This window comes from Lissotriton vulgaris, unplaced genomic scaffold (assembly GCF_964263255.1).
Source record: "Lissotriton vulgaris unplaced genomic scaffold, aLisVul1.2 SCAFFOLD_2385, whole genome shotgun sequence".
NCBI classification, from domain to species: domain Eukaryota; kingdom Metazoa; phylum Chordata; class Amphibia; order Caudata; family Salamandridae; genus Lissotriton; species Lissotriton vulgaris.
This window is the reverse complement of record NW_028242034.1, coordinates 51,274-66,921: the sequence shown is the minus strand read 5'-3', so window position 1 is coordinate 66,921 and position 15,648 is coordinate 51,274. Positions and strand designations below refer to the sequence as shown.

Below are 15,648 nucleotides of genomic sequence, written 5' to 3'. Positions count from 1 at the left end.
ATAATTAATAGACAAGTTAAAACAAGGATTAAATTGAAACAGAAAGCCTTCTATTGCGAATCAACCAAGCCCTTTTCAAAAATTTTGACACAGCACATACAATCGCGGGGGTTGTGTCAGTCATTAAAATACGCATTGCTACTATACATTGGCGAATGCCCAGCAATCTACAAAGTGGTTTGAGCCAACGGATTCGCGGGACACGATAGTCTGGGCATTCAAAGAAAATATGGGCAACTGACTGTACGCGAGTCAGAGTGCGGTCAAACGGGATGGTGATAATGTCTAGATAGGGTTCGTATGCCACCACATCCTTAATTCTCACGAAAGCAACTGTTGTATTGGAATGGCGTGAGTCTTGATGTAATTTCGCAGAAACCCAGTTCCAATACAATTTTTTAATAGTGGCTTTAGGTGGGGCAGATTTTGTAGACCAAGCATCAGGTAACCCTATCTCCATTAATAATCTTTCGACATCCCTCAGCCATTTGATCCTAGACCACCCTGCCGTATCCATGACCTCAGACAGAGCCCCCGCATAGGAGGCCAATTCGGGCACCTGCCACAACCTTGTCCAAAGAAGCAGTGGGCGAAGTTTAGCTTGATCCCCAATAGGTCTACAGCCTAGATCCAATAGCACTGGCACAGTTGGAGTGCTTCGTGGCAGGGCCATCAGGTCTTTCAGAAACATGTTCTTTGATTTGACTATTGGATCCAAGTTGCAGGTACCCCACAACTCTGCCCCATATAAAGCGGCACTGACCCATCTCGCTTTATATATATCCACTACTGGGGCAATGGGTTTGCAAGATGAGGAGAGTTGTTTCTTAAGAAGTGCTCCTCCTACCCTTTTGTGACCCAGTAGCATTTTATAGATATATGAGGAAAGGGAGTCATTGAGGCGGATACCCAAATAGTCAAACTCGGAAACTCTCTCTAGTGGCTCTGAGTTCAGGGTCGGGAGTCTGCCAAGTTTCCTAGGGGGGTTCATAACCAGAAATTTAGTTTTGTCTGTATTGATTACTAACCCTCTCGATAGGCAAAACTCATGGAAGCTATTTAAAAGGCTTTGCAGACCCATAGGGGACTTTGAAATGAGGAGAGTGTCGTCCGCAAAAAGCAGGATGGGGATCCGTTTGCCTGCCAAGGAGGGAGCGTCCGAGGGAGTGCCAAGCAGATGTTCAACCACTCCGTTTACATAGAGGGAAACAGAGTGGGCGCCAGGACACATCCTTGTCGGACTCCCCTACCTACAGGAATTCTTTCTGTTTTTTCGCCCTTCGTGCCCCAACGCACCTGTGCAAAATTGCCATCATGAAATTTTAACAGCAGGCAAAGAATGTAAGAGGGCAACCCTAAGTCCACCAAAACCTTCCATAGTTTCTCTCTGGGAACCAGATCGAAAGCGGTTTTTAAGTCTATGAAGGCCAGGTATGGACTACCCCCTCCCAGCACCACCACCTTCCAGTGGAGAAGAGTTAATCTGAAGGCCTGCTCAATGGTCCCGGTACCAGATCGGAACCCAGCTTGGAGGTCCAACAGAATGTTGTTGTCGTCCATCCATTCGAGCATCCTTCGCAATATCACCTTCCCCGCCAGTTTTTGGGTGGAGTCAATTAAACTTATTGGCCGGTAGTTGGCAGGGTTGTCCCGACACCCCTTCTTGTATATCGGGACAACCTCTGCCCCCTTCCAGGATTCAGGTATGGGCGCGCCCTCGTTGTTGGCATTTACCAGAGAGGATATGAGAGTCCCCCACTCCTTGGGGCTTGCCTGTATTATATCACCTGGTAACCCATCAGGCCCCACTGCTTTTAGCGGAACCAGGGTTTTGATTGCGTCCAACACCTCTCTTTCAGTAAAAGGATCGATCTCTAATGCTGTTGTAAGAATTCCTGTGGGGGGTGCATTGTTAATAGGTGGGTCGCTTACAGTGTAGAGGGATGAAAAGTGGTTAACCCAGCTCTGTGGAGGGATATTGCACATCATCAGTGTGCTGTCTGGCCTATCTCTGGATCTTAAAAGGGTCCAAAAACCTCTTGCATCCCTATTCAAACTTGCTTTCCTCAGATCCTCCCAGAAGCAGTCCTCCCATTCCTTCTTTGCTGCTATCACAGTCAGTGATTAGTTTTTCCTAGCCAATCGTATGTCATCCAATGACCTGCTCTTCACAGCACAAATCAAGGAACTTTTCATCTCCCTACATTTTTTTGTGTACCAGGCATAGGGGTTCTGCCTAGGTTTGGGCTTTCCAGCACGAGGACCCGTATTAGGAAGATAAAAGAGTTCGCTCAAGGCCTCGGTGGTAGCACAAAAGAGTGACGTTACTTCCTCTGGATGTAATGAGGAATCCGCTAACCTTGACTGGGCAGAGGTCAAAAGTGTTGGGATGGATAGGACTTTCTCTTGGTCCATGACGATGTTGCCCCATTTTAGACGCCTACCACAATTAGAAGGGTAAAGCTCCTGATGCGCAAGTGCTAGGGAGGTCATGTCTACTCCTAAGTGCTCCGTCCAGAAGGGACATAGAGCAAGGGAAAGCAGATTATGGTCGCTTTCTACTGAAGGGAGTACCTCCATATCCAACAGGTGGTCCCAGGACTTACCATCAAGAAGGATATAGTCTATTCTAGACGTATGACCCACCCTCTTGTAGGTATGCGCTCCGGAGGGATCCAGAGACGTCCTGCCATTCACTGCCCTAAGGTCGAATTCCAGGGTTAGGGAGTCGATTTGGACTGCCACTTGGGACCACCTTCTGATAGGGGGTAAGGTTAAAGCTGGTATGCCTCTTCTGGTGTCTTCCTCAACAGTCCCTAGGGAATCCTCCAGCCCAAGAGGCTCGAACGTACAGTTAAAGTCCCCTGCGACTAGAACGTGGGAACTATCTAGGCCCCCTCTTAACCGGGATTCTAATTCAGACACAATGGGGGATAATAAGCCTCCCTTTGATACCCTAACATAGATGTTAAAAATGTCAAGGGCTGGCCCTCTCTTGGGTCCTGTGAGCGATATACTCAAAAGGTCGAGTGAGTCGGTCACGCGCTGGGTGACCTGACAACCAAGCGAAATAGCGACCCATATAAGAAGACCTCCAGAGGGGCGGCCTTTCCCAGAAGGGGAAGGAACTGCTGGCAGAAAGAATGATGAGTATCCTACCTTGTGGCACGGTTCCGTACTCCAAGTTTCTTGGAAGATACAGATGGAGAAACCCTCCACTAAGATGTTCCATTCCGGAACAGCCAGCTTCCTCGCAGTCCCATGTAATGAGCTTTCTCTCATTCACAATTTCCTGCCCCCTTTTTCTGTGTTCTTCTGGGAGATGTAAGAGAAGCCCCTCCATCCCCTCCTAGTGAGCTCTACTGTAGCAAGCTAATACAGCCTGGCTGTTGGCTATACACCAGTGATTAATCAATATCTTTCTTTCGGTTAAAACAAACCATAAAAGAATACAATGCAATATTTAAAAACATTCATCAATAAACAGGATGTGCCAATTGAAGGAAGTGGAGTTGGTACATACATACGAACTTGAAATATCTGCTCAGTAAAAGGTAGACTTTGAAGGGCACACAGTTTATGGAGACATTAGAAATACTTCCAGACATAGTATAAATTCATCAATCCTTTGCAACAAGTCCAAGCACCAGTGATTAGCTTAGTGTACAGCTACACATTTTCCAGAGGCATCAATTAATTTGGACTCCTTTTGGGTAGTGCAGCCCCAGTTTTGGGGGAATTTTCCCCTTTCCCTGCATTAGATAGCACTAGGGAGTAAGGAGTTAACTGACCTCTAATGTGTATGGGATCAGAGGGTGCAGCTTTATATTTTTTGTCATGGTGGCATTATCCTAGGTTTAATACGGTCCTTAAGAAGTGGTAGATATTGTGCCCTCCTTTGAGCATTAGATAGGGATTCAAAAAAGGTAATTTTCCTCTATTGTGTCTAATATAAAAGTACTTGAAGTAAAGCCTCTGCTGTTAAATCTTGATATGCAAAAGCATTGTCAGGTGGTAAAGGCCATGTGGGATAGAGATCGGATACTTTATCCCCCTGTGGCTCAACATCATAGCCATCCCAAACATCCCCAGGGTGTATGTCTTGTGGTATGTCATCATCATCTTCCATGATGGGTGAGTGAGGGGATATGTTACCTGCCTCAGATAGTTGTGGTGAGTGGATGCTGGGGTGGTGTTGGTGGGTTAGGTGAAAGTGAAATAGGAATGTGTACAGGGAAAGTGGCACCATCCTTTTTAGGTTTCGCCTGGCGTCCGCTGAGCAGCAGCGTTTGGGCAGGCGAAATCTTTTGTCAAGAGTATGGTGCTTTATCACGCCTCTCACTTCCATTGGCTACCTCCATAAATGGAGGCTAGCCATTGGAAGTGAGATCTGCCTGTCATCGTTCGAGGCGACTCGTGGGCGTTTCTGAGAATTTTTCTCATCCGGCCCCTTTTGTCACGTCAGTGCGGCGGTGGACGGGGTTTATTTTTTTTGCTCGTAGAGGTTTGTTTTGGCCATTCCGCGGCCGACCAAAGTCCAGGTGAGTTGCTTTCAGCCTCCATTCCCGTAACGTAATAATCTGCATAAAATCGGGTCGGCTCGGTTAAGATTACACTGCGAAGTCGTTTTTTTTTTTTATTAACAAAAGCTCTCTCTCAAAGTCGAGTGTTTCCGTCGGTCGCTTCCCTCCCCTCCCGCTCTCTGTGTGCCCGTTACCTTGATCATACACTGTCACTTTTAATTTCAAAAATGGTTAATGCGAGCAGCGTGACTGGGGCGAGCCTTGATGCAGGCAGGATTGCGCCCTTCGGGTTCTGCTCTCGCTGCGGCGTATTTTCATTTTTACAAAGCAGAGTGCGCACATCTGAAAGGCGAGCTGGTGTTTCTGGTTTCTTGAGATGCCTTGCCCATTGATCCGCCGCGTTTGTGAGGAGACGATTTACAAAAGGGGGTGGTGATGAACAGAGTGTCTGAATTGAGCAGACCACTCTTACCCAGTCCAAAGATCAGGGCTTGATCCATCACCGTTATTTATCTCACTGCCCCATCCCAGCTCAGAACCTGGCTATATGCAAATTAGTCTGTCCCTGGCCCAGTGCATCATGGGAACAGGGCAGACTAAACGCGTTTGTGAGGAGAGCGGTAGTAGTGCCACATAACGCGAGTGGTTTGAAGAGGAGATGTCTGGGAGTGATGATATCCGCTTTTTAAGGTTAATCCAGGGTGTCAGCTGGTTGAAGGGGTGCTCCTAGAGCGGGGGTACCTAGGCCCTCCCATTCCGGCCGGCAGACTCTCGGCGCGGCTCCCGCTGGACCAATTATGGAGGCGTCTGCCGCTCGCCGTGCTCGTCATTCCGTGACCTCTGTAAAACGCATCCAGCCGCTTCCGCCAGGCTGCCGGGTTTGGGAGGATTGCAGGCTACGCTTTTAATGGGCAAGAAGCATAGCATTTATTTGCAGGGGTGTCCTAGCTGATGAGCACCTTGAGAGGATGAACCCTCTCGAGAGTGTGACCGGACTAAAGGGGCGGGAGGCCCTTCATACAGAAATAGCCTCACTCTTGAGTCTACCCCAGTACCACGTCTGAGCTAATGCCCGCCGAGGGCCCATTTTTAGGCTTCAGTCCGAATGAACGTGGTAAAGGTTGTCCTATTGTCTCTGCCATCATGTGAAGCCCCCTCCCCCACCTGAAGACCTGACCTGTTTTGCGCCCTCTGTCCCCACGTGAAGCCCCGCCCCCACCCGAGAGCAGACCTGGTCTGTTGTCCACTCTCTACCCCCCATGTGAAGCCCCCACCAGAGAGTAATGCCTTGACTGCAACAAGTCCATCGGCCTCTAAGGAGAAGGGGTTAGGGTCTATTGCCCCCTACTACGAGGAGTATTTACATATCTTCGGCTAAGATACTGCAGTCACTGGGCATCTCAGTGGGCGGAGGATTCACTGCAGAGGTCGCTGTACACTGTCGGGAATCCGCCCAGCAGGGCCTGCTCGGCGCTTTATCCTCCCGAGGTAGTTACCCTTAACAGTGAGTTTCTTTATTATTCCTCCTGGTGGTCACGGCGAAGAGATAGTCCGGTCTGGTGTGGATCGCGTCACACCATCAGTCAATTACAAAACGTTTTTATTTGCTAATGAAAGACATGGGCTCAACCTCGTGCACACACAAACAAAAGTAGACATCCCTGCATTGTACCAAGGCAGGGAAAATAGCATAATCGAAAAATACAGTGGATATTAATATTAAAATAACTCCGCGCCTGTGAGTGTCGTCTGTAACCAGGAGCTAGTCTTTCCAGCAGCGCAAGCATCAAGAAAGGCTGACCGATTCCGTATTGTGGGCGCATATTGAGCAGTGTCGTAGTGTCGTAGTGCACTCAATTTAAACTTCTTTTGAAGTGAGTGTGAGGTGTAAGGATAGTTCAAGGCCCAAAGTGTGGTGTTAGCATGTGGGTAAAATTAGGGGTTACAATGATGGTTAGGTCTTTACAACCTAATTCACAAAGGCGCTTAAGCTGTTAAAGGTGCACATTGGATTTGAAAGCAAATACACGTTTTGGTTTAAAAAAAAAAAAACTGGATATTCACACCTGTAAACCGATTTACACACACATAACACCACAAAGGAATGAATCCGGTCCCTTGGACACCTGAAAGCGTGGAAACGTCGGTAACCGCACACTCACTTGTGAACTTGGGCGTATTCATAACCTTTCTCGTGGCCTACTCAAGCCGTAGGAGAGTTGGTGATTTACTTCTGTCAGCGGGAGGAGTAAATCTCCATCCACCTTTGGGAGGCGGCTCCTTTAACATCGATAGGGGAGTAGGTTCTGGGGGTTCTCCATGAGCAGAACTATTTTGCCCCTTTGTCCATGTAGAGGGTTAGAAACAAAAATGTGCAAACACCCTCCTGCTGAACGCTTACGCATGAGTAACTTCAGGCCTAACACTTACACACAGGTGTAACTGCTTACGCACCAGAGTCCTCCTGGAATTCTTTGAAATAACTAAAGTATGTGATTGTACTCCAAACGTACGTGTAAATGTACAGAGGTAGGTGCATCCGTTACTCCTGCCCACCCTAGAGTGTGAGCACAAGAGGGGTCGGAGCTTTACGCAGGCTTTGGACCCGGCTGGTTCCGATGATTTTCGAAGGTGTGCAGAGTTCAGGGGTCGTGTCCAGATGTCATATTCAGGCCTCCATTTTCTTGTTGGGTTTAGGGGTTAAAGGTTAGGATTCTAGCTAGACTTGCCATTCTTGGGTCTGGGATGGGAGAGGAGTTGGCCTAAGGGCTAGGGCGGTTGACTTCGAACATGACTCCCCATTTCCATGATCAGCAGCTCTGGCTGCAGTGCCACATCCTTCTTTATTTTATATTGTGTGGAGGACGTTTGCATGTTGTACTGGCTTTACCTTGTTGTGTGTTGTGGAGCATGCTGCTGTGTTGTTGTACATTTAGAATAGGTTGAAAATCACTTTGTGCGTTTTGTGGGGTCTCCTGCACTCTTTGTGCATTTTGCATAAGGTACTGCAGTGCATTTTGTATCTTGTGATGCCGGAAGTTGAGTGTATGTTATGCCTTGTGAAGTGGGTGACTGCTGTGTATCTGTGTGCCTTGTGAGACAGGCATTGTGAGACTTCGACCTTCATTGAGGTTAGCAATGTAAATAACAATGCCATTTATTTATAAGTAAAAAAAAAAGAAAGAAATGCCATGAGCAATGCCAATAGCTCTAACTTTTCCAAAGGCGAAACCATTGCATTGTAAATGCTTGTTCTTCTTTGGAGGCAGTAGCCTCTTGAAACAAAAACTGTTTTTAGAAGAGGGAGGCTTTTCTCGTTGAAGAATTAGTTTTGTTGTTCCTGGCTGAATTTGGATAGATTTTTTTGCCAGAGATCGTGCCGTTCCTGCATTGCATTGCTGATCGGTTCCAGTGGAGATTTTGATCCGATATTGAAACATTTTAGAGCTGAAGGATAGTTGGTTTCAGTGCTGTTGTGTTCGGTTCCAAAATACCAGGCTTTTCTTTCATTGCCGAAACTGATGATGAAGGGGTCAAGGACCCCGATTTGGAGGAGGTGAAGGCCCCTGCTGTAGGCCGAACCTTTGGAGCCAAGCCCAAGGGTGGGGCTTCTGAGTCCGTTTCTTAGTGTGCGCCATAACTCTTTTCCAGTGACGGACCGTAAGCAGTTTTTCGGATGGGGCCGATGTTGTGGGCTTTGGATCAAGGGTAAGTGTACTCACTATTCGATGCTTTTATGCTGGCAGAAGGGTGGCTGAGTCTTGTTAGATGTCTGACTCATGTATAGATAGTGATTTCTCTTGTGCTGCCAATGCTTCCTCCTCTTCTTCCTCTTATCGACCGAAAATATGTATGTCTTGGCATCGGGAGGGTTTTCTTTGATTGAAAGGATTTGCAGGCTTCACAGCTTTCCTCTCGATGATCAGACGAGAGTCATAGATTACAGATGGAGTGTTGGTGGGTGTGGGAATTTTTAGAGTGATATTTCGGACAGAAATGGAATGAAGTCCGTTCCATTAGCAGGTCATTATCTGATAAAGTCGTCAAATTGAAAGAGACTGAGTTGGGCATGTCCCATAAGCCAAGGAGGCAAGTCGAAGACCGGCGACCCTGAATGTTAATCGCTCGGGAACACAAAACGACACCATTGAGACAATTCCCTTGGGTGAAGGTCTACTAGGGAACCAAAGGAATCACAAAAAAGACTCGAACAGGAGCACGAGAGATTACATCTTAACCCATCTGCGGAAAAACACAATCTGGCAATGAAGTCGAAGACCACAATGCAGTGGCTAAGAGTGCAGTGGAGTAGAGCAGAGGGTTGCAGAGTAGAGTGCTGTGGGGACAAGTGGTGCAGAGTGCGGTGTCACAGAATAGAGTGGCATACAGTGCAGTGGTGTGGACTGGAGTGGCATACAGTTTAGTGGAGAGTTGAGTGGATTGTCAAAGAGAGAGTGGAGGAGAGTGTTGTAGAGTGAAGTTTTATAGAAGTAGAGTGTTGTGGAGTTGCACAGAGTAGAGTATAGTGTTGTACAGTTGAGTGGCGTACAGTGGATTAGTGTGTTAGAGTGGAGTGGCATACAGTGGCATGAAGTAGAGTGGAGTAGTGTTTTATAGAGTAGAGTAAAGTGTCATTGAGTGGCATGGAGGCAGTCACGTAGAGTGTTGTACAGTCAAGTACAGTGTTGGGAGACTGGCATAGAGTGAAGAACAGTATGGTAGAGGGGCATATAGTGTAGTTGAGCATTATAGAGTGGAGTTGCCTAGAGTGGAATGGAGGGGTGTACAGTGTCATAGAATAGAGATTACTATCGTAGCGTTCAGTGAGTGAAGTGACATTGAGTGGTGTAGGGTAGAGCTGAGTGTATAATGGATTTGCATACAGTGTTCTGGCATCATGTGTTGTGGCGTACAGTGTGGTGTTGTATAGGCGAATAGAATACAATCACGTCATGTAGAAAGTAATGGTGCAGAGTACAGTGCCATAGAGTTGAGTGCTGTAAAGTAGAGTGCCGTGTCATAGAGTAGAGTCTAGTGGCATAGAGTGGAGCCGCCACTCTAGAGTAGAGTACAGTGGAGTGACATGTCATAGAGTGGCACGTCGTTGAATGTCTTAGAGTGGAAGGGCATAGTATAAAGTAATTTAGAATGTAGTGGCATGTTGCACATGTGCTGAGCACAGACACTACCCACTGCACCGGAGCTCGAGGCGTCCACGTTCGCATCGCTGGGCTTACCGCCGGCCGCCGTCTTGCAGCGACCTTTTGGCGGCAGCGACCTTAGGCGGAGGACTTTCGGTGAGCGGGGGAGCGTGTAGCAGGGGAAAGCGGGAGAGAACTGTTGCCTTGTGGTCCCTGCTCCCGGCTCCCGCACCCACGCTCCCACGCTTGGTTACTTGGCAACTCATCCCGTGGTTCCCTGTTCACGGCCCCTGCCAGGTCTTGCCTCACACAGGGCCCGGCTGGGCAGGTCCGGGTTGGCTGTCGAGCTGCGGCCAAGCGCAGCTGAGTTTTGCCCCCCTCCCGGAGTGCCCCTGAGTGCCCTGATCTGCTGTTCCTGCTGTTCCTGCCGGGCGCCGCTGGAGTGCAGCACAGCTGTTCGGGGAGGAAGGGCTGAGGGCTGAGGGGTGGGGCAGCAAGCCCTGGCAACAGTGTACCACAGTGTGCAGGCAACAGCGTGCAGCAGAGAGAAGGGACCAACCAACACAGCAGAAGAGGAGGAGGTAAACAGGCTGCTTGCTGGGGTGGACCTGTAAACAGCTCACTGGCTTCAGTGGTGGTGGCCTGCAGTGGTCAGCCGCGGTTTTTCATCTCCGGCAGGTTGCTCTCCCTATTTACTCCCCTCCGTGAAGATAAACGCCGTCGCTGCTGAGCTGAGGATCTTGCTCACAGCCCGTGTTTTTTTCCTTCGTTTCCCTCGTAAGCCTGCCGGGCAGGAGACTGCGGGAGCGGGGGCGGAATGAATCAGAGCGGTTTTTAGAACTCGGTGTGTAGAACCTTGACAAGAAAACCAAAATCAAAAAACATTCAAAGCCAGAACCAATAATCTTAATTTAGCCACCTGCCCATGGAGGATGAGATCAGGCAGGGTCAGGCGGACACCGAAGCAGCCTCAAAAAACCCTAAAGGCGAAGAAATCCCCTGGCATCGACCAGGGGAACACAAAACAAAATAAAACGGTATCTAACAACTCTATGCAACATCAACAGCTCCACAAAGTCCACTAATCTCCCCAATCGAAATTATGAACAAGAACAAAAAGCAGGAAGGGGGAGAGAAACCAGGAATAAACAAGGCTTTCTTTTTCTTGAAAAACCCAGGGGCCATCCTCCTCACGACTCCATGAGCCTTGCCAGGCCTGCCCGCTCCCTTAACTCCTGAGAAAGCTGTCTACAACAACGGTCTAGTAACCACATTAAGTGCATTAACTCCCCAGCCATCCCGGGTTCCAATAGCCCCCGTTGGGAACCAAATCATTTCAAACCACCAAAGTCCACACCAAGACGAAAGAACAGCAATCAACCAACAGCATAAGGAAATTGGCGAGGGAATCCACTGGAGAGCTACCTCCCCGGAAATGCTGAGTATAGGAGAAATCCCTGCACTGGGCCAGGGTAAAACTCAGGCGATAGCAGCAACAATCCAGTGTGTCACAGATAGTAACTGGATGAAGGAAGAACAGATGCATGGAGAAATATCAGAATCTAATGCAACACCTGGGGGCGCTAGGTGGCGAATCAGCGGAATGGCCGACGCTTAGCGAGGCTCCCGCAGTCCGGTCGCCTCTAAATCAATTATCCTGTAATAACGTTCCTGTTAGGAGCTGAAACTGGTGGGCAAAGTTGGAGGAACTAATACTGCTGTGTCGGACCGAGGTTTTAAGGCTGACGACTGCTTCTGGTGCTCCGATCAGAGAGCAGGACTGCTGCTGCAGTGCTGACCCGGAGTCTTCCTGGTGCTTGTGACGGGAGGCAGTCGCTACGGGAGCACCGAGGATCCCACGTGGTGTGCAGGCCATGGCGAACTCTGCGCGGCGGCAACTCTTCCCACGCGCTCCAGTCCGTGGTAGGTGGCGGTATTACACGGCGCTGGGGGCTGATGCCTGTTATGGCCTGACTGGTGTCTGATACCTGCCTGCGGAGGAGAGTGGCGAAACATCGTAGTGCTGGAGGAGGAAAGGGGCACAGGCGGCAGCCAAACTGACGCTGCACTATTGGTGCCCTGCCAGCAGGATACAGAGGAAGGGGGCCCTGTCTTTGGCTGAGAGTGCTGTGGGTTGCCAGGTTTTGCGGTACCGGGGAGAGAATTGGGCTGTGTGCGGGCTCTGGAACAGATGATTGCTGCCTCCTCTGTCCCCTTGCTGAAGAAGTGTGTTTAAGGGCGGCCATACTGGGAAGGCTGAGTCCCTTGGATGTGCATGGGCCGAAGGATTTGGTCCCGACGCTGATGGTGCTTGGCCGTGTTGGAGAAGGAGAGGGGTGCATAATGTCCTACCAGTGCTGCTTTCGACGCACTTATCCTTGTGGCCGGTGCTACTGTGCATTAGACTCCTGACCGGCTTTTGCACTGGGAGGCCTGTGAGACTGACGCGGTTTCTTTGGCGGCAGCGGTGTGGTCGGTGGGCCGGCCGCCATTACAGGGCTGCCACGTCAACCCCATCAGAAGTATATTAACTGTATATGGTCGCATACCTGTAGTCCTTGAACCGGTGGACTTTGGCCGGTCTGGTCACTACGTGCGCACCACCCTATCTGCGTCCCTAAAATTGGCTGAGTGGCGAGAGATGTGGAGACAAGCTAACTCCTCTGACATCTGAGACTATCCTCATATTTGACTGAAGGCATCTGCTGCACCGAACGGCGCTGCTTTTGCCTCGGAGCGCACCGTCCACCCCCGCATCTGCTGCGGGTGGGGTGTGCCGAAGACCCGACTGCTTGGCCCTGAATATTGGATGGACCACAGGCGCCTCAATCCACGCTTGGCATTCATTTCCCTGCAGTTGGGGGTGACACAACAATGCGCCTATACCTCTTCAGGGGGCAGAGCTCTTGTGACCCTATATAGGGCGGCTTTTGTCTGGCATACGGGCAACCTGCTGTGGTTTGGAGTTCTGGGGACATTGTGGGCCGTCTAGATTCCCACCAGTCACGCCTCACATTCGAGGCCAAGCGGACTCCAAAGAAAACACCGGCCGAGGAGGGGCCCGCTGAGGTGGAGGTGCTGCCTGGGAAAAGCCCTGCCGCTGACGGTAACTTGCAGGCCATCCTCACGGAAATGCGTCAAGGGTTCGCAACCATCGCCTCGAAAGTTGATATGCTGACAACCTGCATCGATGGCATCACTCATAAGCTGGCCGGTCACGAAACTAGGCTTAAAGAAGCGGAACAGCGGATCTCCGACTCTGAGAATGTCACGGAACAACTAAAAACAGATATGACCCAAATGGACAAACTCATGCGGATAATTGACGTTAAGAACGAGGATATTGAAGCCAGAAGTCACCGCAATAATGTGCGCATTTTAGAGGTACCCGAAACTACAAACACGGGGTGCCTTGAACAATATGTGGAAAAAATGCTTATGGCGATCACGGATGAGGGAGCACTGTCCGCCCAATTCATAGTGGAAAGAGCGCACAGATCGCTAGGGCCTCGACCGCCTCCAGAACTACTCCTCACCCCATAATAGCTCGCCTGTTAAATTATCGAGACAGGGAAGTGGTCCTGAAAGTGGCAAGGGAGAAAAAGCGACTTAACTACTCCGGGGTTTCATTCACCATCTTTCTGGATTTTACAGCCCGGATGCAGGAGGAACGTAAGAAATTCAACTGAGTGAAACAGAAACTCTGCCAGGAACAAGTAGACTATGCTCTTTTGTATCCGGCGTGGCTACGGATCACCCACCAGGGTAAGCAAAGCTTCCACACGATGCCGCAATCGGCGGAGAAGCTTCTTAAAGAAATGAAATGACGGAAGTTCACCGCTGCAGAAGAAGATGTGCCTACTCAACAGCCCTTATCGGACGTGGAATGAAGTGATGATACCTTACAGAGCCCACCAGGCAGCGATGTTGGTGACGGAGTGCACATATGTGCTGGATTTGGGTGGACTTGATCTCCGACACCTGTAATGTATACCATTGATAGTGCAATTGACATGGTTTTCAGTGATCCTATTGTTTTATTCAGTATGACATATGGAAATTCTAGAACGTACAATACTTGATCTTTATACCGGACACCCTTGCTGGCTTGGGGACTACTAGACATGGACAACCCCTTGTATTATAGCAAGGTTCAGGTGCACCATCTGGAATGCGAATCCCCATGGGTGAACCCCTGCTATATTGTGGTTTGGTTTTGTTGATGGGGGGAGGGGTGGAATATGTCTGGCATGGTTGGAATGCTTCAGTGGGAGGGGGAGGGGATGGTGGCAATGGTTCTTATCAGCTGATTGCATTGTTGGGGAAGGGTGGGCAGGGGAGGGTTCTGCTGGCATGTTTGGGAGGCCTCAGTGGGTGGGGGGGAGGAGGGGAACAGTTCAACTTACTATGTTTTTTATTGGTGCACAAAATGAGCTGGCGGTCAGGTATAGTTTATGGGTGTTGGAGGAACCCTTGCAGGCATTATTGACCTGTTTTGCATATATTGTATTAATTCATTATGGGTGAGCTGCCTGCAAACACTTATACGATACTCTCCTCGAATATTAGAGGGCTTAAGGATGCTAGAAAGCGCAGGCAGGTGTTAGCTTACTTAGATCGACATAAAGTAAATATGGTGTTGTTACAGGAGACACATATCTCCCCTCAAGATATTCCTTCTTTTGCTAGCAGATGGGCAGGTATTAGGGTTTTTTCTAACTACTCCCCCTACGCTGGAGGCACTGCCATATTGATACAACGATCCATTCCTTTCACACTCTTGGGTCAATTGGTGGATAATGCTGGCCGATACGTGATACTGTGGGGGAGATTAGGTGATGGAACGGTTACCATAGTTAACTGTTATGCCCAGAATACAGACACACCTGAGTTTTTCACACTACTATGGGGGAAGATACTGGATATTGGCTCCACACACGTCATTTGGGGAGGTGATTTCAATGTAGCGTTGGCGCCTGCACTAGACAGGGCGGACGGTCTGGAACAGTATCACCCTAAGATGAGAGAGACGCTACAAGGTATTATGGAAGAGGAAGGCCTGGTGGATAGCTGGAGGCATCTGCACCCCATGCGTCAGAAGGGCACACATTTCACCTCATACACGGGCACGTGGGCACGGCTTGATTATTGTTTCATGTCCAGAGAATTGGCTATTGGTGTGACTCTTGCGCGGCACTTGGCTAGAAAATATTCTGACCACTGTCCTGTGTTTGTTACAGTGGCCATCCCTGGGTATGACCGCCCTAGACGGACTTGGGGTCTCCAACCCACCGCCCTGCTAGATGCCGTCTTTCGGGAAGAGCTGAGGGAAGACATACAGGACTTCTTTCCTCGTAACAAGGATACGGTCAATAGTGTCAAATTAGTATGGGAAGCATTCATGGTCACAATTCGAGGGTGGTATATTGCCAAGAGCTTTGGGTTGTTGCGTGATATTCAACGTACACTACATAAGCTGGAGGGAGAACTGAAGGGGTTGGAGAGACAGATGCCGGGCAGAGATGGGGGGGTTGCATACAAGGAGTTTAGAGCCAAACTATCGGAATATGAGGAAGAGGCGCTGCGCGAAACGGAATTTTGGGGCAAATATTGGGTTGCCCGCAAATATGGTGAAGGGGAGAGGCCAGGGAGAGCATTGATTGAGGTCATACGGATTGCCCGGGGCACTAACACTATCTTGGAACTTACTGACTTGGAAGGGGAGACATGTAGGGACAATGCACAACTTCTGACGGTCCTTACAACACATTATGAGTGCTTATATACTACACAGGCTACGGGGGAGATCGATCTGGACGGCTTCCTAGGGGGGTGGCATTATGCTGGCTGAGCTGCGTACACAGGGAGTTCTTGAGCGCCCCATTGACATTGGACGAGATTAGAGAAGCTATAATGTCTTTGAGCAACAGGAAGGCGCCTGGAATAGACGGCATACCGGCAGAGTTCTATAAGTGCTACATAGA

At 49.4% G+C, this 15,648-nt stretch overlaps 1 protein-coding gene across 1 annotated transcript in view; it reads right to left on the bottom strand.

The window, feature by feature from the left end:
- Positions 1 to 11,540, bottom strand: part of LOC147669087 (phosphatidylcholine-sterol acyltransferase-like) — a 127,080-nt gene extending 115,540 nt beyond the window's left edge. Inside the window, exon 1 of the mRNA XM_086948235.1 lies at positions 11,381 to 11,540. Within this exon, the coding sequence (XP_086804361.1) occupies positions 11,381 to 11,540 (160 nt within the window). The remainder of the gene's footprint in view (positions 1 to 11,380) is intronic.
- Positions 11,541 to 15,648: the final 4,108 nt, after the last annotated feature.